General features: G+C 61.9%; 1 protein-coding gene across 25 annotated transcripts in view; it reads right to left on the bottom strand.

Annotated features, from left to right (window-relative positions):
- Positions 1-8,761: 8,761 nt before the first annotated feature.
- Positions 8,762-26,233, bottom strand: part of LINGO1 (leucine rich repeat and Ig domain containing 1) — a 175,379-nt gene continuing 157,907 nt past the window's right edge. For 23 of the 25 annotated variants that reach the window (XM_072739115.1, XM_072739129.1, XM_072739119.1 and 20 more), the window contains one exon: positions 8,762-11,609. In XM_072739115.1, the coding sequence (XP_072595216.1) occupies positions 9,753-11,597 (1,845 nt within the window). In that variant the 5' untranslated portion in view covers positions 11,598-11,609 and the 3' untranslated portion in view covers positions 8,762-9,752. Of the gene's footprint in view, positions 11,610-18,838; positions 20,543-25,364; positions 25,504-26,233 lie in introns of those variants that run through there. The other 2 variants (XM_072739113.1, XM_072739114.1) reach the window with 2 other exon arrangements.

Below are 26,233 nucleotides of genomic sequence, written 5' to 3'. Positions count from 1 at the left end.
CCTCTGATTACAATTTTTATTTGATTTCAATTCCAGTATAGTTAACTGATTGTGATTTTAAACTATGTATTATATGAGGGACTGGCTGGTTGGAGTCCATATCCCCCACCAGACTCTAAGCTCCTCAAGGGCAAAAACTTTCCCAGTCTTGTTCCTCATTATATCCCCAGGGCCTGGCGCAGCTTCTGGTGAGAGTAGGTGCTCAAGAATATGTGGAAAGGAGAGAGAGAGAGAGGAGCAGAGGGGGTGCTCAAAAGCAAGAACGAGGGATCCCTGGGTGGCGCAGCGGTTTAGTGCCTGCCTTTGGCCCAGGGCATGATCCTGGAGACCCGGGATCGAATCCCACGTCGGGCTCCCTGCATGGAGCCTGCTTCTCCCTCTGCCTATGTCTCTGCCTCTCTCTCTCTCTCTCTGTGTGTGACTATCATGAATAAATTTTAAAAAATTAAAAAAAAATAAAAGCAAGAACGATGGTTCCATCTTCTAAAGGGGGAAAATGAAACCCAGGGAAGGGAAACCAACGGGCCAGGGCCAGACATGATAACAGACGAGCTGGGCTGGGTCATGACCCGGAGTAAGGAGCAAGGCCCAAGAAGACAAACCAGAAGTGAAGCTTTAGGCATAAATAATCTTGGGGAAATGAATAAGTACAAATTGAGTGTGGGATGAGAAAGTGCCGAGAAGGCTCTGAGCAAAGGCCTCCCTGTGACTGAGACCTCTCTCTCTCTCTGGCAGGGAATAGCCTCCCCTTCCGACCGGAGCAGGTGCCATGAGTAGCAGCAGCTCTCTCCAAGGCCGAGAACCGTAGGCCATCCCAGGGTGAGCAAAAGCTTCCCGTGAGCTGGAGAATGTGAAAGGAGGCCCCCAGAACCTCCCTCGGGCCTGTTGGAAATCATGCTGGCTTTTAACACTGGGAGAGAGGGAAGAGGGAGAGAGAGGATCAAGGATCAACTTGTCCATTCAATAGGATAAAAGACTATTGTAATTGCTTGTCACCATGGACTTTTAATTTCTGCCTCAGTGGAACAAATATCCCTGTTACAACAGGTCTGGCTGTGTGTCCGGGGTCCCCTCCCTCGCTCACCACCCTTGAGTCTCCTGGTCGTGGCTCTGAATGAGGCCAGGGCCTGGAAGCTGTGTGGGGAAGGTGGCCTTATGCATAATGGGGAGTCTGTGAGAAGAAGAATACTAGAAGCATCTACTGGCCAGGTGCTCTGTACCAGACACTGTTCTGAGTGCTTTGCAGGCATGATCTAATTTAATCGTCACAAGTTCCACGGGCAACTTGCCCAATGTCCCACACAGATGGAGCCAGGTTGTTGTCCCACACAGATGGAGCCAGGTCTGTGTGGGACAACAACCTGGCTCCATCTGTGTGGCTCTGGATCCCATGCATCCCTACGCTCGGCCCCTCGGACCAGCCTCCATCTCTCGGGATCCCCCGTGTTTCGATGTGACTCAGATGCTCAAGGTGCGCCTGGTCCTGGTGATGCAGCCCTGAGGCTCTAACGCAGGGGATTGATTTCCAATGGGGGGGCGGGGAGGGGCAGGGACTGTGGTGGTGGGGAAAGGACTATTTGGAGAAGTGACCTCTACCACGAGCTGAAGGCTGCCGGAAGAAAGGAAGTGTGCGAGCGGGCCTGGTGCAGGAAGGGGTGAGGAGGGGCAGCCAGGCGGACAGAGACCATGCGGGGAGGTCCCCAGGGGAAAGAGCTTGGGCACTTGAGGAAAGAAAGGAAGCCAGTGCAGGCTCTCCAGATTCTTCTAGAGAGAGGTGGCGGGGTGGGTTACCCCCCGCCCCAGCCTTCAAAGCCAGGTCCTCCCATAGACTCCGGGGGTTGGCCACACAGGCATCCTGGCCAGGATGCTCACCTGCCCCGGCCCCTCCCAGGGACCAGCATCGCTGGGGTTCATGTGGGGCTCGACACCTGCCCCGGGCATCTCTGTGGTCCCTCCTCACCTCAGGGAAGAGTGAGGGCCTGGGGCAAAGGGGTCCCCAGGGCCACGCCCCTTCCCATCCCAACCCTCCGGTTGCCTAGGAGACGGCTCCCCACGAGCTCTCATTGGCCAGCCGCAGCTCGGGGGCGGAGCGAAGCTGCGAGTGCACCTGCATCACAGGCTCCCGTGGGGGTGGCTGGATGAGCGAGCCCCCATCAGCCCCCATCAGGGCAGGGAACAGGCCCAGGGACTGCCCTGGGGGCCTGTGCGGATGCTCGGGTGAGAGGGGCGAGCGGAGGTATTACCTGCACCAGTGTGTGCGCTGAGTGTGTTGCTTGCTCAGGTGCGTGCAGGGCTTCTGTGCGGACACGCAGGTCACTACGTGTTTGGGGGGGAGCACGGGTGAGGTTGTATACACCCGTTTGCACATGCACCTGCTGCAGGTGTGCGCCCGCACGAGTGTATGTGAACACAGATGTGCCCACTCAAGTGTGCGTTCTGGGCCTGTGCTTCCGCTGCGCCCACACCTCAGATCTCTCCTCCGTAGACTCTGAGAAGCGTCCCTCTCCCGCTCAGTGCCCGTCATAGCTCCCCACGGCCGAGCCAGTGCTCTACAGAAGGCCTGCCTTGGCTTCCGCAGGCAGGCTGGGGCCCTGAGGGGCTCCTAGGCGGACCCCAGAAAGGTGGCAGCCAGGTGTGTTCGTAGAGCGGGGCTGCGGGGCTGGCCGGCCTCTGGGGCCTTCAGCGGTCCTGGCTCCACAGTGGGAAGCGCCAGAGGGAGGCCGGAAGGAGGGGGCAAGAGATGGCCTCCGCCCTGGGAGGGCGCTGGGCTGGGAGGCCCCACGGGCCTCTGATCCGGTGACTGCATGGTCGGTGCCAGGCCTGGTGAGGGCGATTTATGGGCTCGGCTCAGGGCCGGGCAGTGAATGTCGTGCTGCTAGAGAGGCTGTAACTCCTCTGCTTCAGCAGCAGCGTGGGGGCAGGGAAGTGGGATGAGGGACAGCACTGAGGTCTGGGGTGAACCCTGAAGCCACGGGGCGGGGTGGGGAGTCCTGTTGGTACAGGCTTGTCTCAGGCCCTTGGGAAGGGTCGGCCTCAAGGTGCTCAGGGAGTCGGGCAAGGTCACACAGTGCAGGGTCTCACCTCGCAGCCCTGGGCTCTGCACAGAGCCCTGGAAAGAGACCCCCTCCACCCACCTTGGGGTGCTGCCCCTCAGGTCCCCTCCCTGTGCCCTTGGAGTGTCCAGCAGAGGCTCTGGGGCTGGCAGGAGACAAAGGAGAGGAGGGTTTGCTGTGCCCGCCTCTCTCCCCTTTATGACGCCATATTCCTTAATGAGCTATTGCCTCTCGCTGCTCCGCGCCTCGGGGGCCGGGTACCTCCCGGGGCCTGCCCAACCTTGTGTCTCCCAGGCGAAAGCTTTCTGGATGCCGCAGCAGCGCTTGCCTCCCTGTCGCTGCCCCCACTCCCCAGCTCCATTGAGTCAGAGCTGGTGCTAAGACTGACTCGTTCGTTTTGTGACCTTGGGTCTGTCACTTCCCCCTTCTGAATCTCAGTTCCTTATCTGCAAAATGGGAGCACAGTGAACATTGTGTGTGTGTGTGTGTGTGTGTGCGCGCACGCGCGTGCTTTCCAAGATGCTACTGCTTAGCTTAGCAACCTTGGGCAGCGGCTCAGCCTCTCTGAAACTCATGTTTTTCATCATCGAGACAGTCATGCTAGTCACTGCATTCGGGCTGAGTGCATTCGGGCTGGGAACCGGGGGTGGTGGCCATCCCTCCCATCCCCTCCCCTGCCCGGCTTTTCCCTTCCTCTGCAGTCAGCTTCCTCTTCCTCTGTTCCTCCAGAACATCCTGCCGCGCCATCCCCAGGATTAGCCTTCTCTGGGGCAGTGTGTCACAGCCCAAACCAAGGATGAAGGGATGAGGACATAGTTGGAGGGGCAGAGGAAGACCCCAGGGAGGGAGCCAGGCCCCGGTGGGCAGGGGTTGGCATGAGGGCTGGGGCATGATGGAGCTGGCAGAGAAGGGGACTGGGGCTGAGACACCGGGGTGTGCTCAGTCTCTGCGGCCTCCTAGCCTTCCCAGACACCAGCAGTCCACTGGCGTGATGACAGGGACCCGGGGACACAGGATGAGCCATAATAGGTTTATGGGGAGGTTGTAAATCCCTTTACAGGCTGAGAATCAACTCCTTCAGCAGTCAGAGCTGGAGCACCCAGGGGAAGGCCCTGACCCCGCTGGGCCATGCTGCATGGCTGCCCTCCTTAGGCCCCCACCAGGGAGGTCCCAGGGCCAGACCGCAGGTCTTCAGAACAGGCTGCTGGGCCTCCAGGTCCCACAGAGATGCCCGGCGTATGGGAGGCTGGTGGGCGGGTGAGGGTACTGACTGGTAGAGGCATGATCGCCCCCCAGGGCCCTCGCACTCACCCCCCCTGCGCCACAGCACATGGTCCACTCCTGACTCATCCCAGCCTACAGAGGAAGGCGGCCACACAGGAGGTGATGTGTGGCGGTGCCACCTCCTGTGATGAGAAGCCGCAGTCGGGGGTGGTTCGCCGTGAGGGGTCCAGGCTGGTACTTTCTCTGCTGCGAGGTCCTGGCGCCCTGAATACGAATTCGGGCTTCATCACCCAGCAGGTGGTGGACCCCGGGCAGTAACTTCTCCCTGAACCTGAAACAGGAGCATGTTAGAACCTCCTCTTGTGGGATTCAAGGAGACCATATAGGTGAGGGGCGCCTGGATGGCTCAGCCCACTGAGCATCCGGCTCTTGACCTCAGCTCAGGTCTTGATCTCAGGGTCCTGGCTCCAGCCCCATGTTGGGCATCACACCCAGTGTGGAGCCTACTTTAAAAAAAAAAAACAAAAAGGGCAATGTAAGGGAAGCGTCTGGCCTGCAAACAGTAATTATTATCACTATTGCCGTATTCCTCCCGGGGTCCCTGCTTCCTGCTTCTGCTCCAAAGGATTCTGGCCCAGGGGCAGCAAGCCTGGTTCATGTCCCAGCTCTTACCAGCTGGCCGTCCATCTGGAGGGCAGTCGGCATTGCTCACTGATTCCCTCCTCCTGGGTCAACTGTAGGGGCCCCTGCGCCAGTACGTGGCTCCTAAGAGAACAAAGTCACGTCTGAGGTCCCTGTGGAGGCTCCACAAGTGGCTGCAATAACCCTCGCATCCTGCATGTCCCTGTGTCCTGTGACTTTGCAGCTCTTCCCAGCTCTTCCCAGCAAGAGCCGGGGGCTGTCCTCCCGCCCCTCGACTCGAGGAGGGCCTGCGACTCGCCCTGATTCCTGGCCAAGGCTTCGAGAGGCCTGGTGGCTTCGGTGTGGCCGTCCTGAAGAGCTGAGCGACCGTGAAAGCCCAGCCAGCCTCCTGGAGACGTCACGCGAAGTCAAGAGGCAGAGTGGCCCCCGGGCCTTGCGGCCTCCCCCGCCTCGGCTGGGCATCGAAGCCTCCGTCATCAGCGCCGCGCGCAGCAGGATGAGCTGCCTCTCCCAAGCCCTGCCCAGGTTGCAGACTGGAACAAACAAATGGTTGTTGTTATTTTGAACCACTAGGTTTTGGGGTGGTTGTCACGTAGCTGTAAATAACCGATAGGATCCCTTAGCTCTTTCCACGACATCTTCACCCAAACTTGGCTTCGGGCAGCTGAGCTCCTTGGGCTCAGCTAATTGGATAAGGGGACGAGCACCTGACTTAGGGCAGACAAGCCACTGGCCGGCAGGTGGCCAATCAGATTTTTTCCTCTAGGGAGCATGAATGAAGGGCTCAGAGATCCTAGTGAGCCAGTCCCCGAAGGAGGTTGGAGCCGGGGGTGACTTTTAACGCTGTGTTATCAGAGGGCCTCAAACCGGGGAGAGGCAGGAAAGGTGATGGACCACAGAACCGGGTTCTGTGGGGCCCCAATAAATCACTTCATTCCAGATGGCCTGTGCTGCCCCCTGCTCCTTATACCTCATGAACCTTGACTTCAGGCCCTAAAAGGCTCAAGTCTCCCCGGACTCCTCCCACCAGCCAGGGTCTACGCTGCTGCTCCTCCGACCCCTCACCCCTGCTCCCTGTGACCTCCATCCCTGCCAACATGCACAAGTGCAGCCTTGTCCTCAGGGCCCGGGGCATGGCTGCTCTCTCCGTCCTGGGCATCAGCGGTGATGACCTGGGGTCAGCTCCCATCTTCCACAGGAGCCCCTAGGCCTTCAAGGGCAAATCAGAGGCCATCACCAGGCTTGGCTTCTACCCCAATCTCGTTTGTGGTTCCAGCTCCTTTGTTCCCCACTGCAGCCCACACGGTTCCTTCCTTCCCAGTCCTGGGTTCTGGCCAAAGCCACTGCCCTGCTCATCCGTAGGGATGCCAGGCTGCCAACGGTGGTAATCAGGGCCCCCAAACAGCTGTCACCCACCCCCCAGGGAGAACTGGAACCGAGGTCCGCCTGACTCCAAGCCCACGCCCCAGCATCACTCTGCTGCGGGCTCTGGGTGGGTTAGCCCCAGGTTCTCCCCCATGGGGGAGCGCCCCGGGGTGGGAGGCGTTGGCTGTGCCCAGGTGCTCGCAGCCATCAGCCTGCTGGGGGCCGGCCCCGCCTGAGCCCACTTGCTTATTGGGGGTCGGCTCCCCGTCTTGTCACCCCCTCTGAGCATGCATGCCTCTCGTGCAGGAGCAGGCCTGGGGCTCCCGCCCCTGGTCTTGGGCTCCGGGAAGCAGGCCACACTCACAGGGCTCAGTATTCCGCCTTCTCCCCAGGAGCGTGGAGCCCGGCCTCCCGCCGCCGCCCACGGGCCGAGACACCTGCACCACTGACCGTGGGCCGCGGGCCACCGGGCCCAGCTCCGGCGCCCTCTGGGTGCAGGCCCCCCACGGTCAGGGCAGAGACAGCCGCCGCTCGCCTTTGCCCGTCCGGCTGCCAGGCCAGGAGGACAGAGCCTCTCCAGCCCGACTTGCCAGGCCCTTCCCCCTCCGGCTGGCGGGGCTCTCGGCACGGGAGTTCACTGCTGTCTTGAACAGGCGGAGGCCCCTCCCGCAGCCTAGGCCGCCTGTGCTTGGGCCAACCCAGCCTCCGCCTGGGCACTCGCCTTCCCCCAAGGGACTCTGTCCTGTCTGAAAAACACCTCACGATTCTCTCATGTCCTTGAATTTCCTGAGGTCCAGTTCCCCCGCAGCAGCCAAGAATAAATTGGCCCCTTGCACCTCCTGCTCTTACCCAGGCCTCCCAGAGGTAAAGCAACAGTCCCATGGGCAGGCCCCCGAGAACGGTGCCCCCGCGGACGTGGGCTGGGGCCGCGGGAAGCCTGTGCACCTGCCCCTCTGGAGCTGAGCAGGCCTGCCAGGGTTGCGAAGCCTCATGTGATACCACTGGTCTCTTGCCCAAGGACTCCTGTCCCTGCTCCTGTGCTCCCCAGAGCGTTCTCCTGCCAGGTGGGGGTCCCCATGCCTGAGCCAGAGAAGCCAGGCTTAGGAGTCTGTGGCTCCGGGAGCCGGGAACTCCCACGCCCTGGTCCTGGCCCTGGGAAGCTGTGTGGCTCTGGATAAGCTACCGCCCTCTCCGGTCCTCAGTCTCTGCATCTGCACCAGACTGGCCTGGACAGTGATCCACAGCACCGCAGAAGGCTGACTGGGAGCCAGGTACCACAGCAATCAACGGGCACCTGCCCGCCTTCCTGTGACATCCCAATGACCAAAAGTAGGAAGATCATCTTTACGTGACAGATCAGCAGACTGAGGCTCAGATGGGTCAAGTAACAATCCCGAGCAGCCAGCAAGTGCCAGAGAGGACCTGGAACCCAGATCCGACCGCAATCCCCGGAGCCTAGACCACTTAGTCTAGGCTGCTCCCCAAGGACCATCAACCTTTTACACAGCAACGCTCCGAGTCCTAACGGCAGACGTTCCTGTTTGTTCCAGGGGATAAAACCACAGTTCCAAGGGCTTGAGGCTTCCTTGGAGCCCGGGACCACCATGGGGTGGTTTCTGGGACAGGGGAGCCAGGGTGGTGTGGCCGCATCAGCTGGGAGCCCGGGGCAGAGCTGGCTCTCGGGGCCCTGTGTGGATCAGATGATGAGTGAGTGGGTGACGAGGGCCAGCTCCGTGCCAGACCCGCTCACCGTGCCGCCTCACCAAGGTGGCATGCTTGCTTCAGAATGCGCTAGGCATGCAGCTGCCCAGGCCGCGCCGGCTCAGGCTGGGCACGTGTGCCCCGGACAAGCCCCGACCGGAGGAGCTGCATTCTGAAGCCTCACTTCCCGACCGCTTCCCCTCCACGTTCAGCTCGCTGTGTGCCACTCCGACCTGCGCAGCTGGATCCCCCCCCCCCCCGAACCTGACGACCACCAGGTGGTAGGCTCAGCCCACCATGGGGCTGCATCCACGGAGACCCCGAGGACAAGAGGAAGGGTGGAGGGGAGAAGCCAGGCCTGCAGGGTTCTCCCGGCCTCTGGAGACGGCGGTGAGTGCCCCAAGTGCCGACTGAGCTAGGGCCCCAGCTTCTCAAGCCGGGCCCACAGATCCAGGGAAGCTACAAGGTGACGGAGCTGGCCCTTCACACTGTGTCACCTGGGGCAGCCCTTCCCATGGCTGAGTTTGCAGCAGCTCGATTTGGAGCGAACAAGCAGGGCAGCTTCTGACCCCCTGGGTCCGCTCCAGTGCTGCGGATCCCGCTCCCAAACCCACGACTCTCCCGACCCCAGGCCAGGGCGCTGCTCTGAGACGAGCCTCGGAAAGACCCCAGAGCGGCCCTCCCCCGGGATGTCCCCAACCCTGATGCCCGTTGGGAGCCCCTCAGGATGTCTCTCACCCCCCACGGTGAGAGAATAATGACCATAATGAGAGCAGTCACCCACACATGTGCACAGCGCTTTACAGGTTACAAAGTGTTTCACATACATCATCTCATCAATGCCTCACAACAGCCCTGTGAGGTAGGCAGGGCAGGGAGTCACGTTTCCATTTGTACAGATGTGGAGACTGAGGCCCAGAGAGGGTCAGCGACCTGTCTGAAACCACACAGTAAGTCAGCAGCAAAGCGGGGACCAGAAGTTAGGCCCGGGTCCTGCCTCCAGCCCCTGGCTCTCTCCACCGACTGTGCTGTCCTCCAGGAGGACCCCGGCCCCTGTCCAGAGTCTCAGCCACACCCGAGCCAGGCCCCCAGTCCCCGGCAGCGGGGCAGCGGTGCTTCCTGGCAGCTTGGCCGAGGGCCCCCACCCCATCAGGCAGCCCTGTGTCCTTCACCTGCTCCCTGCAAATAGCCAGCCTGGGGCTGGGCCCGCCTCCGCCCCCTGCCCGCTAGTGTCAGCTGCCCGGGCAGGTGGGGCTGGAACCTCCTTTCCTGTTTTCCTGAGTGATCCCTCCCCATAGGGGAAGAGAAGAGAAAGGAGGAAGAGAAGGAGGAGGAGGGAGGGGGAGGAAGAGAAAAACCAGAAGCTGAGTTGGAAGAGGGCCCTGGAGCAATCAGGACGTCAAAAGTTTGCATTCCGACTAGCTATAGGAAATAGTTTTTTTTTTCTTTTTATTATTTCAAGTTTTCATAAAAATCCATAATTATTGAAACCCAAGTTACAGAGGAAGTTCGTAACTTTTTTTTATTGAATTACTGACTGTGCGTGTCGGCCTGTCAGCTTCCGACTCCAGTCTGTCAATGCGTGCCCCTGTGCAGCGGGGTCCCCGGGCCTGGGCGGCTGAGGTCCTGGTGGAAGGAGGGCAGGTGGGGAGGGGGGCAGGGGCGGGGGAGGGAGGGAGGGAGGGACAGAGGGACGGAGCGTGTGCGGAGGGAGGAGGCGGCAAGGACTGAGGACCAGGCTCCTTCCCCTGCCCCCCTGCCCCGTCCTCAGATCATCTTCATGTTGAACTTGCGGGGCGCATCGGCGGCGCTGACGCCTGCGTCCGACTTGCGGGGCACGTACTCGATCTCGATGTTGTGCTTCGTGTTGCCCTTGCCCCGGCTCCAGAGAAAGAGCAGCACCAGGCAGAAGAGGACGACGCCCAGGAAAGAGATGAAGCCCATGGTGGTGGCAATGATGAGGGTCTTGATGTCGAAGGGGAAAGGCACGGTGGCTCGGGTGCTGTTGGCCTCTCCCTCGCCCGGCTGGTTGGAGATGAAAGCGAAGGTCTTGTTGGGCTGATGGGGCCAGTCGGGTGAGTAGCTGCGCACGTGCAGGTGGGCTGGCATGGAGTCGTTGCCCCCCGCGTTGGCTGCGATGCACAGGTACGTGCCATTGTCCTGCACCTGGGCGTAGCGCACCTCCAGCGTGCCGTCGGGGAAGACTGTGAGCCGTCCGTTGCTCTTGGCCGAAACCAGGTGCTTGCGGGGCGAGAGCCAGAGGATGGCGGGCGGCGGGTCACCGTCCGCCCGGCACACGAACTGCACTGTGTGACCCTCATCCACAAACACTTGCTGGGCCTTGCGGTCCCGGATGCGGGCGCGACGGCAGGTGAAGTAGTTGGGCAGGAGCACGTCCGGGAAGTCTTTGAACTCCTTGCCCTGGACGAACTCGGGTGTGGCACACGTGGGCTGCTGCCGGTTGAAGTTGAGCCGCCAGCGGCGCCGGAACACCCACAGGAGCCGACAGTCGCAGGCCAGCGGGTTGGAGTCCAGGATGAGCGTCTCCAGGTTGCCCACGGAGTGGAAGGCTGACTCCTCCAGCGTGGTCAGCTGGTTGCCGGACACGTTGAGCACGCGCAGGTAGTTGAGGCCGCGGAAGGCGTAGGGCTCCACCACGGCCAGCTGCCCGCCCACCAGCTGGATCTCCTGCAGCCGGAGCAGCTCATGCAACATGGAGCCCTCGATGGTGCCGATGGGGTTGTAGGAGAGGTTGAGGAAGCGGAGATAGACCAGGTGGCGCACGGCCAGGTAGGGCACAGCGGTCAGGTTGCAGTGAGTGATGGACAGGGATGTCAGGTTGAGGCCGTAGAGGCAATTGGGCGTCATGGTGTCCAGGTAGGGCCAGTGGGAGATCTCCAAGACCTTGAGCCGATACAACCTCTTGAAGGAGTAGTCCCGGATGGCATTGATGTTGAGGTGCCGGAGCCTCAGGACGATGAGGCTGTGCAGGTGGGACAGCGCCTCGGTGGGGATAGAGGTCAGGTTGCACTTCTCCAGGGTCAGCTGCTCCAGGCTGTTGAGGCCGCTGAAGGCCCGGTGCGAGATGTAGACGAGGTCATTGTCGCCCACCTCCAGCGACTTGAGGTTGTACAGGTCCTGGAACATGTAGTCCAGTAGGATGACGATCTTGTTCTCGCTGATGTCCAGCTTGGTCAGGTTGCTGAGGCCCGTGAAGACACCCAGGGGGATGAGCTTCAGCCGGTTGCTACGCAGCCCCAGAGTCCGCAGGCTGAAGAGATTGTTGAAGGCGCCGGGCTCCACGGCGCTCACGATGTTCTCGTTGAGCTCCAGCTCCTCCAGGTGTGGGAAGCTGGCAAACTCGTCCTGGTTGAGCGTCTTGATGCGGTTCTTGCCCAGGTCCAGCAGGCGGGTCTCGGTGGGGATGCCCTCGGGAACCGCCACGAAGCGCTTGCGGTGGCACAGCACCGCGCGGTCCTGGGCGGAGCACTCGCAGCGGGGCGGGCAGCCGGTGGCCGAGCCTGACAGCACCGAGCCCAGCACCAGCAGGAGGATGGGCTGCCAGCAGGCCAGGAGGGGGCTGGGCATGCTCCTCGCGCCCCCCGCCAGCATCCTCTCGCTCACCTGCAGCCGGAAGCAAGCACAGGACACGGGGTGGTTAGAGGACGGTGCTCGGCTGGCCCCACCCGGGCCCCCCACCCCGTCAGGATGTCCCTGGCACACGTACAGAGCTGCCGCTCCACAGTGGCTCAGGGCACCAGCTGCAACCCCACGGTGAGGCCCGGATGCCCAGGCTGCAAGGCCTCCTGCCCTGCCGTGCTGCTTCCCGCATGCTCCTTACCCTGCCTGGAGCCCCCCCAAAAGGACTTCCCCAGCATCCCCGGGATTGAGGGGTTCACTGCAGGGGCATCTCGGAGGAGCCTGCCCTCGGCACCTCCTTTATGGTTTATGATTTCACAGGCGACGTGATCCATGCACGCACCCCCTACCCCATCCCACCCACCCTCTGAACCTCAGTTTCCTCTGGTGTTCACAGGGATGAAGCCAGACCTGCTGAGTTGCCCTTGGGGCTCACAGAGGGGATCAGAGAGGCTCAAAGGCTGAAGCCTCCGAGAAGAGCCTAAGGAGGAGCAGGTCTGGTGCCCCACCTGCCAGGCCAGGGCCCCCAAGCTGCTGGGGCCACCCCCCAGCCTCCGCTTCCCCGGGCACAGACACCACGGCCCTCTCCTCGCCAGCCCTGCCCGAGCCCCCACCTGGGAGCCCCAGGATATCAGCCGACCCAGTGGCACCTGTCCGTGGCCACGAATCTGCTCCCTGGTGGGCTTTCCAGGTCAGCGGAGAGCACCCCAGCCAGGAAGCCGGGCACCTGGTGCCTCCCTGCGGAGTGCCCCCACCTCTCCCTTCCTCTGGGTCCAGCATGACCCGCCCAGGCCCCGGAGCTCAGGCCTCGGCCCCCACGGCCCCTCCTCCCGGAGTGCCCCTGTGCCTGCTGCCGAGATCCCAGCATCCAGCACTCCCAGAAGGTTTTTCTGACCCTCGGCGGGAAGCGCGCTCCTCTCTGAGAACCACCAGCCTTCATCTGTCTCTTGGGGTTCGGGTCACACTCCTCCCAGAGCCCCAGCCCCGGGCTGCTGCTGGTCTGGAGCGTCCCACAGCCCCCCACAGCCTGGCAGCCGGAGGCACCGTCCGGCCCACGAGGCGCTGGGGTTGGACCGTGAGGCGACGGGGGCTTGGGTGGTGGTGACAAGGGCTATGCTGCAGGTACAGGCTGTGGGTGGGTAAGCAAGGGGTGTGCGGGGGCCGCCCCTGTGACCCTCTGCCAGCTGCGCTCAGAGGCTGCTCTGCCCCCCATCCCCCCCTCTGCTCCATCCCGAGGAGAATGGGCCCAGCAGGGTGTGCAGGGGGCAGCAGGGCTGGTCTGGACTCCCCCACGCTGCAGGGCCTGGGTCACATGGTCTCCGGAGGTCGGACTATAGTTGGAACACACACCACACCCATGGTGCCAAGGGGGGGCTCACCGCAGGAAGGGGGGCCCCACAGCTCTACCCCCGGCCATCGGGGCTGCCCAAGGACACCCAGCCTGTAGAAGGGGGTGGACCTGGGACCAGAGCTCTGGCCACAGGGGCTCCAGCGGTCTCCCAGGACTGACAGGTGCTCTCCGGTTGTTGATCGACTAGGTGACTGATTAACCAGAGAGGGCTCTGGGTGTCACAGACATGTTCTAGCATCTGCAAGGTCCTGTCATCCCCAGTGGCCCTGTCTGGTCCCCCTGCCCTCGGCCCCTCTCATCCTCTCCAGGCTCCATGGTTCAGCCTCCCCCCGCCCCCCAACTAGGCCATTTTCAACAGTCACACACGCTCCAGTGAGCCACCAGGAAAGCAAACATCCTGACAGGCGATCAATAAGTAATTGGGCCGGCAGCTGGGGCTGGCTCGGGGTGGGGTGGGGGGCGGGAGACATAGGTGGGGCTCCCAGCGTCCAGCTCAGGGCCGGGCCGGTGGGCGTAGCAGGGGCTGCAGGAGGCTGGGGTGGGGGGCACCGGCCACCGGAGATGTGGGGAAGCCCCTCACACACCAGAATAAGGAACTCAGCCCGCCACCGCCTTGCCTCCCACCAGTCTGCCCCGTGACGCTGCCCAGGTGTCCTCAGCTGCTCCTGGCTCTGCACCACCTCCTTTTGGAGAAACCTCCCGGCCTCTATGCCCAACGGCCTTCGTGACCTCCTTTCCCAAAGGCCACCTTCTTAGTGAAGCCGTCCGTAACCCACGCAGTCAGAAATCTTCCCCTTCCTATAACACGGGGGCACCTTACGCTCCTTAGCGACATCATGGAACTGCTATTGAGCACATCCCTCCTTCTAAAAATAACTTGGGCCCATTGACAGAAGATGTTATGCCACAAGATGGTAAAAAGATAAAGGAAGCCCGCGAGGAGAGAATGCCACGACGTCTTGCGTAATGGTGGAGGGGTGAGCTTCCTGGCAACCAGAACAAAGAAGGAAATATGCTCGCAAGCCTCTGCACTTGGCGCTGCGCCTCCACGTATAATCCTGGGTCAGCCGTGGGTGCTTCTGTCTCACAGAACAGCCCCTGGGATGTTCTTTGAAAGACAGGGTATAGGGACACCCGGGTGGCTCAGTGGTTGAGCACCTCCCTTCGGCCCAGGGCGTGACCCCAGGGTCCCGGGATCGAGTCCCGCATCAGGCTCCCTGCACAGAGCCTGCTTCTCCCTCTGCCTGTGTCTCTGCCTCTCTCTCTGTGTCTCATGAATAAATAAATAAAATCTTAAAAAACCCCACAGGGTATCCGCTAGACTCTTTGCAGGGCCGAGGCCCCTGAGTGGGCGATGAGAGGCCCGGGGAATTCAAATACTGATGGCAAAGCTGACTGGCGTTGCCTTGCGTGGCTGCTGTCCCCCACCCCCCACAACCTGGCAGTCAGACCCTCAGAACAGGTCCCGCTGTGCAGGACCAAGACCGCCCCGGAGGGCACGTCCTCATCCTTCACCCTGTTCATGCGGCTGTCCCTCCGGAGGTACACTGAGGCCGGGAGCAGTCAAGATGCCTGCCCCAGCCGGCACGGCAGCTACACAGCACCCGGCGAGCCTCCCCTCTAGCAGCCCTACGGGGTCGCTGCCATCTCAGGGTGGACGGGGCCGCATCTGCAGGGTCACCCCAACTGCTGAGTGGGCAACGTGCTGCTCCTGCGCTCCCGGCGCTGCGGGTCCTGCTGGTTAGCCCCGCGCTTGCAAAGGAGAAGTGTTTTATGCATTTTAATCAGCATTTTATTTTGGATCCCTGCCCCCTGAAGGGCTTCCCACAAGGGCAGGAGTTTAAAAATTGGACCAATAAATACAAAGGGAATAAACGTCCAAGGCAGGCAGGTGGGCAGCCAGTGGAGGAGCCAGGCCCGGGCACAGTGTTCGGACCCCGGCACAGCCGGAGAACCCCTGGCCCCACAGTGGTCCCGGGGCAGGACCCGGGGCTCCCCACACTGGCCCCACATGGTTCCCGGCCTCCCCACCGTGTGACTTCAGCGAGGCTGGGCCTCCCTGGTCTACTCCCCGCACTCTGCGGCGAGGGGAGGACTCCAGGCTCCCCGAGGGAGCCCACGACAGAAACGGACTTTCCCCAGCTAGAAAGCCAAGATTCTCAAACCTGGTTGGGCTGGCGAGGAGTTCCACCAGGGCTGGAAGGATCTATGGGAAAGGCCTCACTGTGGGGCCGTCCCCTGAGGGGCTCAGGATGGGACGGGTGACTGCGGGGGGACAGGAGGGGCCTGGGGCCACCTGCAAGTGGGCTTGGGGAGGGAGGCCAGGGGGCACTGCGCCTCCCCAGGCCGCGTTCAAAAAAGTTATCTTTAAACCACTTTTAGGGCTTCCCAAATGGAATTCATTCGCCCTCAGGCCTAGGCACCAAGTCCACGGGCTCTGAGTTCTGGACCCATGGGGAGGGGCGGGCATAACAGGCGTGGAGAGGCGCGGGCCAGGGCCGGCTCGTCCTTGGGAGGTGTGAGCGCCCTGCCCCCAGGCCCCACAAAAGCCCTTCCTCAACCATGAGTGTTGAACACACTGGATGATGTCCCCGGTGCCCGCAGCTGCCTCCACTGGGCTCGCACCTGATTTGGGGTCGGCTGCAGCGCAGGACGGGAGGTTTAGTTATTTTCGGTTTATAGTATCAGTGTGTCATGGTGCTCCCACTCGGCACTCCCCAGGGAGCACGGGGCTCCCCAGCACACACGGGCAGGGGGTCCCTGCACGGAGGCGCCCACTGCCACCGCTGGGCCCAGGGCCTCGGGTGGCAGCCTGGGTGTGTGACCTGAGGGCCCGCAGCGGGTTGTCGCCCCCCGTGGAAATGAGGTAGGCGTGCACCACGGCGTCCTGTCCTGCCAGGCTTCCTGTCTACCCTGGGCTGCAGCGGGAGGGAGGGAGCAGGGACCGGTCAGCCCTGTCAGGGCTCCCACCCAGAGATGAGCAGAAGCGCAGGAGGGAGGGGGGGCCCAGGAGGAAGGAAGGGGAGGAGTGGCAAGGGTGGGGGAGGACAGGCAAGGCTGGCCCACACTCAACCACCAGGCCCCAAGCACTCGGCAGGCCCAAGTCCTCAGCATCAGCACCGCCCTGTGAGGTAGGCCTGACTCCAAAGGGGAAGGGACCCCTGCAGGGTGACCAAAGCACTGACCCAGTCCTCAGACTTGCCCTGTCCCCAAGTCCCGACCAGCCTGACAACAGAGCATGGTCCCCTGCATCTGCTTCCTGAGACGACGAGGTGTTAGTGGGAAGCAGGCCGCTGGGAGCAGGCAACGGGCTCGATGGGGTGGGGGTGAAGCCTGCCTAGGAAGCCCTCCACGGTCACCCAGGTAGGGCCTCCATCCTGCAGGGGTGGGTGGCTGCCCATCACGAGCCACGAGCCCAGGATTGACCAGCTTGCGGAATCCAGCTAAGAAGGGATCACCACCCAGAGCCCCCCCAGCATCTCTACGGGGTCTGAGGACACTGCACCTGTCTCCCTTCTCCCCGTGGGAGTTTCTGCGGCCCCCCCTCTGTGTCTCCCAGCGCAGGGCCCATCCCACGAGTGCTGGGGCAGCTCCTGACACAGCTGCTCCTCGCCCAGGCTCTACCCGAGGGGCTTCCTGGAGGAGGAGGAGGCTCACTTGAGCCCAGGCTCCGCAGGGCTGGAGAGCATCCAGGGACCCCTAATTGCTCTCTCGGATCCCAAATCGGATCCCAAATCCCACCATCCTGGGCTCCTTCCAGAGCTGCTCCCTGCTGAGGTGTGAATGGCTGATAACCCTTGGCAGTGAGCTGCTAATGGGGGAACTGGCTGGGTCAGCCTAACTGGGCAGGGGCTGCCCCTGGCAGGGCGGGTGGGAGAGGGGTGGGAGGGCCAGGAGCCCTGAGAGGAGGGCCTCAGTGTCTGTCCTCCAGGGCTGGCCACCCTCCCTGGCCCATCCTCCCTCTCTCCCTCCTCCTCCCCCTGCTGCTGCCCCCACAGGGAGGAAAAAATCAACCTGGAAGAAAATTGAGGTCACGTCCTTTGTCGTGTAGGATTCTTTATTTTCCTCTTGTTCTTGGTTCCGGCAGAGTTGCTGGACCCCCAGGGTGTGCGTGTGCGTGCGGTGGGGAGCTGTGTGGGCGTACCTGCCTGCTGCCTCCTCCCGCCTGGCCCAGTGCCGGGCCCAGTACCACCAGCCTGGCTCTCAGCTGTGCTGGGCAACTCCAGCCTCTCCCCAGGGTGCTCGCCGGGCACCTCAGTGGCAGCCAGGTCGGAGGGTGCCGCCTGCCTGCTTGCGTGGCCCTGGGCAGGCACCCACCCCATCACCCACCTCACTGGGGCAGCTGACCTCACGAGCGGCCAGCCTTCCGGCCAGCCCACAGCTCCAGGCCGTCTTCGGGATAAATTATGAATTTTAATTGTCAAAGTATCTTAGTGTTTAAAGGCTTCTATATATAGGCTCTGGCCTCCAGGAGCAGCCAGCCTGGTGGGGCGGAGCAGTGGTAGGACACGGCCGAGAGGAGCCAGTTCTGGGTGGGCGGAGGGCACTGGGCCCACAGGTCCCACGTCCGCAGTCCAGTCCGGGCACCCTGCAGATCCGCCCTGCTCTCTGAGCGCAGGTGAGTCCTGGACCACTCTGGGCCCTGGCTGCCCTTCCCAGGCTGGCTCTGAGGTTAGGAGTCCAGCTAGGAGGCTAGGAGCTGTCCTAAGGGAGGTGGGAGGGAGCACTGGTTCTAGGAAGCTTCCGTACTGTCTGTGCTGAGTCCACCTGAGTGCACAGCATGCCTCCTTGGATGGGAGCTGTCCCAGAACCAAGGAGGGGTGGGCAGGTGCCCAGGAGCAGGTGTCCCAGACCAAGGAGGGGTGGGCAGGTGCCCAGGGGCAGGTGTCCCAGACCGAGGAGGGGTGGGCAGGTGCCCAGGGGGGCAGGTGTCCCAGAACCGAGGAGGGGTGGGCAGGTGTCCCAGACTGAGGGGGGGGGCAGGTGCCCAGGGGCAGGTGTCCCAGAACTGAGGGGGGGGCAGGTGCCCAGGAGCAGGTGTCCCAGAACCGAAGAGGGGTGGGCAAGTGTCCAGGGGTAGGTGTCCCAGAACTGAGGGGGGGGCAGGTGCCCAGGGGCAGGTGTCCCAGAACTGAGGGGGGGGCAGGTGCCCAGGGGCAGGTGTCCCAGAACTGAGGGGGGCGGCAGGTACCCAGGGGCGAGGAGGGGTGGGCAGGTGCCCAGGGGGACACGTGTCCCAGACTGAGGAGGGGGGGGGCAGGTGCTCAGGGACAGGTGTCCCAGACCGAGGAGGGTGGGCAGGTGCCCAGGGGCGAGGAGGGGTCGGCAGGTGCCTGCCCAGGGGGACACGTGTCTCAGACTGAGGAGGGTGGGCAGGTGCCCAGGGGCAAATGTCCCAGAATCGGGGGCGGGGGCAGGTGCCCGTGTGGTAGCCTGAGGAGGCGCAAGGAAAACACGGGTCCGGGCCGCTACAGGTCCCTTCCCACCTCTGCCCAGGTTAAAAGGCCAACCTAGGCTCAAAGGGGCAAGAAGGTACCCGCCAGCCCTCACCTGGGCCAGCGTGGGAGGTGCCTGGAGATCTCCTCTCACCTTCCCGCCTCCCCCAGTCCTCAGGGCTCCTCTACCTTGAGGACAGCTCAGGTCGCCCGTCTCAGGCTTTGGAGGCCTGGAAACCAGCCAGCCCCCCACCCCGGGGGTGCCGCACCCCCACTCCAGCAGCCACGCAGCCACGCACGGGAAGGCCAGAGACCGAACATCGCGAGGATAATGACGGCCTTTCGCATGCCAGGCATCATTCTAAGCACTTTACATACAAAATTCATTTCTCCCAACATTACTGGTTGAGGTAGGACGTGCTATTTACCCCCATTTTGCAGATGGTAAAAAACAGAAGCACGAACAGGTTCTCCAACTTGCTCAAGGTCACAAAGAGGTCTCGTAACTTGCTCAAGGTCACACAGGTTCTGATGCAGGTTCAAGGGCCTGCTAAGCTGTAGGGTGGCGGGCACGCGGCTTTGTGTCTCGGGCTCGAAACTCCCCCTCCAGAAAAGGGGAGGACAGACCTCTCGCTGCCTTCTCGCAGCTGGGGGCAGAGAGGTCAAGAGAAGGAAGGAAACACACTGAGTGCTTTGCAGAAGGACCTCACCCACCCTCACCACATACCCCGCTTCGTGGATGGGGAAACTGAGGCTCCAAGCCATTAGTTCACCTGCCCGAGGTCCCTAAGCTTGCCTGACTCCAGAGGCTGGGTAACCCTAGAGACCACCACATAGATGACGGAAGGCCCGAGAAATCAGGGCCTCAACCCTGGGTCCCACAGCATCTCAGGGCCAGGGCCTGAGAGGAAGGCCAGCCTCTTGGCTGCAGCCAGAACCTTCTCTCCGCAGCGTGCTGCCAGGATCCCGTGCTGGGGCTAGATCAGGGACAAGTGAAGGTTTGAGTTATTTCTGCCTCAAAAAGATGAGATTTAAGAGCAACCCCCAGGTTTATCCCAAATCAAGGTCCAGCGAGTTTTTTATAACATGGACGGGGAAACCATAAATAAAAACACTTGCCCTTCCACCACCACGGACTATTCAAAGCCCTCTCTGCTCAAGTGGATCTTGGCCAACCCCTTGCCGAAACCCATTTTTCCAACCCGTACACGGAGATCAGAGTCAAGGTGGCGAAGCCCTCTGGTTAGACGTGTGTGAGTGCTATGTTCTTCTCAGGCACGATCGACGCCTTTACCCAGCTGCCTGTTCATGAGCAGCCCAGGCTTGGGGGGGCCTCTCTGCAAATCTCTAGGGGTGTCCCAAGGCAGAGAGTGCAAAGAGCCCGATGCTGCCTAGAGAGGGTGGAGTCAAAGCCCACAGGCAGAGTCCTGGGGGAGGCCCACTCAGCTCAGTGTGAGAAATCAAGTGGAAGACCACACGGTTCAGGATGGAAGATCTGCCCTAGTAGTAGTGGGTGAGTGGCCTGCCACGAGAGGTATGCAAGCAGAGCAGAGCAGATCACTGACGCCGGAGGGGAACCCCTCTGCCAGGACCACACCTCAGCGGCCCCTCTCAGCTCTGAGACCCTTCCACCACACACCTAAGTAGAGGGACTGGAGACAGCCGGGCCGGGCCTCCCGAGAGCCCTACTAGGACTGGGCTCCCCCACTGGGCCAGGCAGAGGAAGCATGCTGGCCGGGCCCCCACCCCCTCGCAGAGACACGAGCAGGTTCTCTGTAGAGGGAAGCAGAGGAGGTGGCAGAGAGAGATTAATTCCCTGAAAGGGGAAAAAATAGAAAAACACACACACACCACACACCCTAATAACATGTAATAAGAGGTTGGAGACAAGGAACAATGCCCTGGTAATGTCACCCTGGCGGCAATCAATTTGGGTGTCACATGAAATAGGCATAATTATTCCGCCAGCCCGTCGCTCGTCTCTAACTAGCTCCAGGGGCCCAGGTCCGGGCGGGGAAAGCGGCCTGGAATCAATCGTTGGTGCACCAGCTGGCAGAGAGAGTGGCTCCAAATTACCTTGCCAGCCCCGAGCTTCTCGGCCTCTGGGGGCACGCAGGGTCCTGAGGCCTCCCGGGAGGACTCTGCTAACGCCCAGGAGCCACCTTGCTCAGCCAGCCCTCACCCACTCAACGGGCAAGAGCAGTCAGGGAGGACTCCAAGGAGGTGGGAATACATTTGTCTCATCCAGTATTCATTCCCCAGCTCACCAAACTCTTATTAAGGACTCCCCAGGCCAAGCCCCACACCAGACCCCAGCGTGTGGAGACAGGGTTTTCAGGAGGCCATGCATTATTAAGACAATGAAGCGCAAGCTCGCTCCCTCTCCCAAGCGAGCACCGCCCCTGCCCATCCTGGGGGTGAACGCAGAACCACTGGGGTTCCTTTGGCTCCAACTGTGCAGGAGTTTATCTCTCTTTGCTCTTCCTTCACCCCCCATCCCTGGGGGGTCCTCCTGACTGCTCTTGCCCATCCCTGAGCTCAGGGCTTGTCGAGACAGCACCCCCACTAACGGGGGATGCTGAGGTACACAAGGGACAACTGCTTCCTAAGCATCTGTTACACGTTGGCTGTTGCCCATCTCAATCCCCATTTCCTACATCAGAAACCCTGAATCCCGGAAATGCAAATCAAGACCAGAATGTAACACCATTTCACACTCAATCAATTGGTAAAACCCAGACGGCTGACCACACCAAGCATTGGCAAGGGTCAGGGGAGCACTGGGGACACCACTCCTCTGCTCAGGAAGCATAAATGGTCCGACTCATTTGGAAAACACTTTTAGTAAAGGTGAGTACGAACATGCCCTGCGGCCCAGCAATTCCGCTCCTAGCCAGATGCCCCAGAGCCACTCCGCACATCACCTCAGGCGACGGGGCAAGAAGGTTCACGGCAGCATGGTTTGGAGAGAGCAACCCACATGTCCATCAACACAAGAATGATAAATACACTGTTCAAACAGCAGAACATTATATACCCACAAAAACAGACTACATCTACCATTCTTTGCCAGAATACCGACGAAGCTTAGGAATATGACGCTTGAGGAGGAAAAAAAGCAAGTTCTAGAGAGCTGCAGCTGGTTTCAGGTTCTTCTGACAAAGTTCAAAAGTAACCCAAACTGAGCAATTTCCATATATTAAAAGACACGATTTTAAGAAAGCAAGGGCATGCTCACCCGATAATTAGGATAGTGGCTGCCTCAGAGAAAGCCCCCAAGGAATAAAGTGAGGGGAAGCACACGGGAGGCGCACACCACTATGGCAGCGCTAGTATTCAGGCTGCGGAGTAGCAATGCTGCATCTGTAATAGTTATTACTACTAATGCTAAATACGTGAATCAATTCCCAGGCCACACCCAGGTGAGTGAGCTCTGATCCCCAGGAGACCGAGGAAGGCTTCTAGAGGGAGCGTGTGAGCTGGGGACTTTGGGCGAGTCAGTCTACCTGCCTGGCTCTCTCAGATTTCTCAGCTATCAAATCAAATCTCTGTACCAGCTCCGGGGGGAAGACTGAGAACATATCACTGATAGAAGTTACGAGTAGCTAGGGCAGCCCGGGGGGCTCAGCGGTGTAGCACCACCTTCAGCCCAGGGGGTGATCCTGGAGACCCGGGATTGAGTCCCACATGGGGCTCCCTGCATGGAGCCTGCTTCTCTCTCTGCCTGTGTCTCTGCCTCTCTCTCTCTCTCTGTGTGTCTCTCATGAATAAATAAAAATCTTAAAAAAAAAAAAAGTAACAAGTAGCTAGCATTTCCTGAGAGCTTACTCTGTACTAGGCCCTGTTCTAAATGTTTTGCATATATTTGCATACTAAATTGTCCCACTGGGCCTACAGGTCAACAACCTTGCTATCCTCCCTTCATGGATAAGAAGCTGCAGGAGGCCCAGGGAGGTTAAGTAACCAGGCAAGGTCTGAACCCAGGCATCTGGCTCCAGAGGTCACACTCAACAAGTTCACCATAGAGTGACATCAGAGGAACCAAGTACATAGGGGGAGACACTGTTGTCAGTATGTGGCTCTCCCGGACCCACAGCACCCAAGGACATTCATTCATTCATTCATTCAACACATAAACAAAGGTCAGTATCGATGCCTCAAATGCATTTGGACATGAACGTGCCTTACCACCACACGTTGTTTCTACAAAGAACTGTCCCCGATTCTGGAATCCCGTTTTCGGTGTCTTTGCAAAGTCTGCTACCACCTCAGGACCCGCAAGTCTCTCTCTCTCTTTCTGGAAGACTTCTGACTACTTCAGCCTCCCCCAAACAAATCCAATCCTTCTCTGAGGGCCTGGGTGTGCTACCAAGTACCCTACCTGGGGCATCCTTGGGTGTCACCTGGCTCTGTCCATCCACACAGGCTGAGGATATGGAGTCCCCTCCAGGTGGTCCTTGCTACCAGCCAACTACTGCTCCTCAGTGCCTCCCAGCATCTTCCCTATCCAAGGGGCCAAGCAGGGGAGCCCCGGGGGTGGGTACGTGATTCCCCAGGGCTGAACATTCAAGGCAATCCATGGGAGCCCTAAGATGACCTAGTCTGGAGCTGAACAGACAGTTGGTCCAGGATGTGTAGAATTAGCACATGATTAATTGGTACAATATCAGGTCCAAACCAGTGTGGCTCTTCACTGTGGGTGCCTGGAGAAGGAGGGTCAGTAACTTGGAGCAGTCAGGGAGGCTTCCCTGAGCAGAGGCAGGGACAAGAGGAGGAGGAGGGCCTCTGGGTAGGGATGCTGGACCAAGACAGGTGGTAGGAACTGGTGGGAAGGTAGAGGAACTGGTGGGAAGAAAACAGAGCCATCACTGGGTAACCACTGGGAGGAGGAGGAGGGCTCTGGAGCTGGAAGGCACCATCTTTCCATAGAGTGCCACGCAGAGGACAGCAGGACGGAGAGACCCCGGCCAGCAGGCTAAGACTCTGACTTTGAAATCACCATCGTCCACTGCCTCCCCGCCCTGGCTGTCACTAGCTCTACATCTGACACACTGCCTCGAGCCTCCATGGGACCCTGCATACATCACCCCGCACCGCCTCCCTCCTCCAGCCCCAGCTGTGATCCTCCGGCCCTTTGCTCTGGTGGGCACCTGGAGATAGCAGCAGATGAGCCATCACTGGTACCAGGGATCCTGTCTGGCTTTATGCTGAACAAAGACCCACACACAAGAGGTTTCTGGGTCTTTTATGGTTTTGGTTTTTCTTGGTGTCCCTCTAAAATTCCAAGTTTTAGAAAACAGTATCTAGGCAAGGAAAACATGGGTAGTCAGAGGCAGGGGATGGAACAGCTGACTACTATGCAAGGGGCAGAGCAGCCTCTCCACTTCCCTCTAGGCACCCAGGGCCCTCTCCCCACAAGCCAAGGTTCCTGGGCCTTGAGCACCCAGGACCCCCAAAATCTGGACCCGTGGACTGAGGACCTTCTCTAACTCTGGGCCCTGGGGAGCACTGCAGCCTTGACCAAGCCCTACCCAAGGCACACCTCACACTTAAATTGGCAGGGGGTGGGGGAGGGGACAGAGACAGCAAGCACATCTCGGTGAGCCTGCCCTCACCCTTGCTAAGCCCTCCTCCAGGCAGGCATCGAGGCATCCGGGTGCTGCCAGGAGTCCCTACCTGGGTTCCTAGGAGTTCCTGGCCTCTCCCCTCTGCCACTTTATTCTCTCTCTTCCTGCCTCAGGCAATGAGGAGGAAGCAGGCAAGCTGTCCCCCAGCAGACCAGATCCCACATAAGGACAAAGGATTTGGGAACCCATGACCCTCTCTCCCCTCACCTGCACTCCTTGCTGGATGTGGGGAAGCCCCGGGTGCTTTGCTGCCTGGATGCCCTGGCTCATTGCTCCCCGGGCATGGGAGGCAGCAGTGTTGGTGGCATAATGACCAGCAGGGCTGAGCCCAGAGCCATGGGCAGGTGCACCTCTGGCCGCCCAAGCCAAGCAGAGGAGCACCAACGGTGGGCTGGGCCTGAAGGGAAGGGGCCAGCCCAGATGGTGGTGCCTCCCACCTCAGGGCCGCCGGCACTCCCAGGGCACCTCCCACATGCCCCTTCTCCCCCACCCTGAGCCCAGGACCTCGGAGAACAAAGGGGATACCTTCAGCAGAGCCAGGGCTGGATGGGGCTGGGCTGAGACCCAGGGTGGGAACAGGGGGCACTGCCCACGGGCCTGGCCCCACCCCTCCTCACAGTGGAAGCCACCTGGAGGGACACGGCCTGGGGGGGGCACTGGGCCACCTCACAGAGGGTGGGGAGGCGGAACTGGATGCTCTCTTCTCACCTCCCTTCTCTCGGTTGCTTCCCACCTCCCACCGGCAGCCTCAGAATGAAAAGTGGGACAGGAGGAGGTGAGAAGCCGGCTGAAGACAGACAAAGGGAGGCCCCTAAAGGGTTCCCGAGTCCTCCACAACCTCAACTCCGTCCCCTGCACCCTCCTCACCCTCCAGTTCCCCTCTCCTCCCTCCCCGTGGGCCAGGGCAGGAAAGGGGCTGCTCCTTGTCGGGGGAGGAAGACGGTGCCCAGGCAGGAGCCCGTGGAGAAAGCTGGTCCCCGACCGGCATCCACCCCCTGGCAGGTGCCGGGCGCTGCCCGGGGGCATCTGGGACCTAGGAGGGGTGCAGCGCCCGCTGGGCAGGGGCTCATCGTCCGGGCTGGGCAGCGCGGCGGGCGGGGGCAGGGGTGGGGGGTGAGGGTGAGGGTGAGGGTGAGGGTGAGGGTGAGGGCAGGCCCACCCGGCCCGGCGGGTGCCCTCCGGAGCTGCGCGCCCAGCCGGCACACACCCAGGCGGGCGGGGGGAGCGGCGGCAAGGGAAGGAGCTTCGGGTCTGGGGCCGCAGGGGGTCGGGCCTGCGCCCCCGCGGGGAGTCCGGGGGCTCCGCGCCCCGGGGCCGCCGCGCTCACCTGCATCTCGGGCGCGCCGTCCGTCCGCTGGGCTCGGGCACCAGCCGCATGTCTCCCCGCCGGCTCCCCCGGCCCAGCCCCCTCCCCGTCTCCTCCTCCTCGGCCCACACCTCCGTCCGTCCGTCCGTCCGTCCGCCGCGCGGGGGAGCCGGGCCGGGCCGGGATGAAGCGCGGAGGGCGGGGGCGGGGCGGGGCGGGGCGGGGCGGGGGCGCTCAGGCCGAGCCTGGTTCCGCGCGCCGGGCCGGGCCGGGGCCGCCGCCGCCTGAGCCGCCGGGGCCGGGGCCGGGGCCGGGGTCGAGGCCGGGCGCGCTCCGCAGCGGGGCGGGGGCGGGGGCGGGGGCCGGGGCCGGGGCTGAGGCCGGCGGGCAGCGGGCGCGCATGCTGGGGCCCGACCCCGGGCGGGAGGGGGCCGGGGGGCCGGGGGGCCGGGGGGGTCCGCACGCTCCGGGGCCGGGGCCGGGGCCGCCCGCCCGCCCGCTCCCCTCCCGCTCCCGCTCCTGCTCCTGCGCCCGCACCGGCTCCCGCCCGGGCTGCGCGCTCTGCCGCGGCGCGGGGAGGGAGCGCGAGGAGCGAGCGGGGAGGGGGGAGCGGGGAGGGGGGAGGGGCCGCGGGGAGGCGGAGTGAGCGGGCGGGCGGGCGGGGGGAGGAGGCGCGGCCGCGGGGCCCGGAGCCCGGAGCCCGGAGCCCGGAGCCCGGGGGCGGGGGGCGGGGGGGGCGCACCGGCCGCGCCCTCCGAGGCCCGCGCGCGCTTCCCTGCGTGTGCGCGCGCCCTCCCGTGCGGCCACATGCGTGTGCGCGTGAGCCCGAGTGTGCCCGCACGTGTATAGCAGGTCCGTGCGCACGGCCGTGGGGCGGACACGCGCCCGAC

Source organism: Vulpes vulpes, chromosome 15 (genome assembly GCF_048418805.1).
Source record: "Vulpes vulpes isolate BD-2025 chromosome 15, VulVul3, whole genome shotgun sequence".
NCBI classification, from domain to species: Eukaryota; Metazoa; Chordata; class Mammalia; order Carnivora; family Canidae; genus Vulpes; species Vulpes vulpes.
Note: the sequence above shows the minus strand (reverse complement) of the source record. Positions and strands in the feature narration are given on the sequence as shown.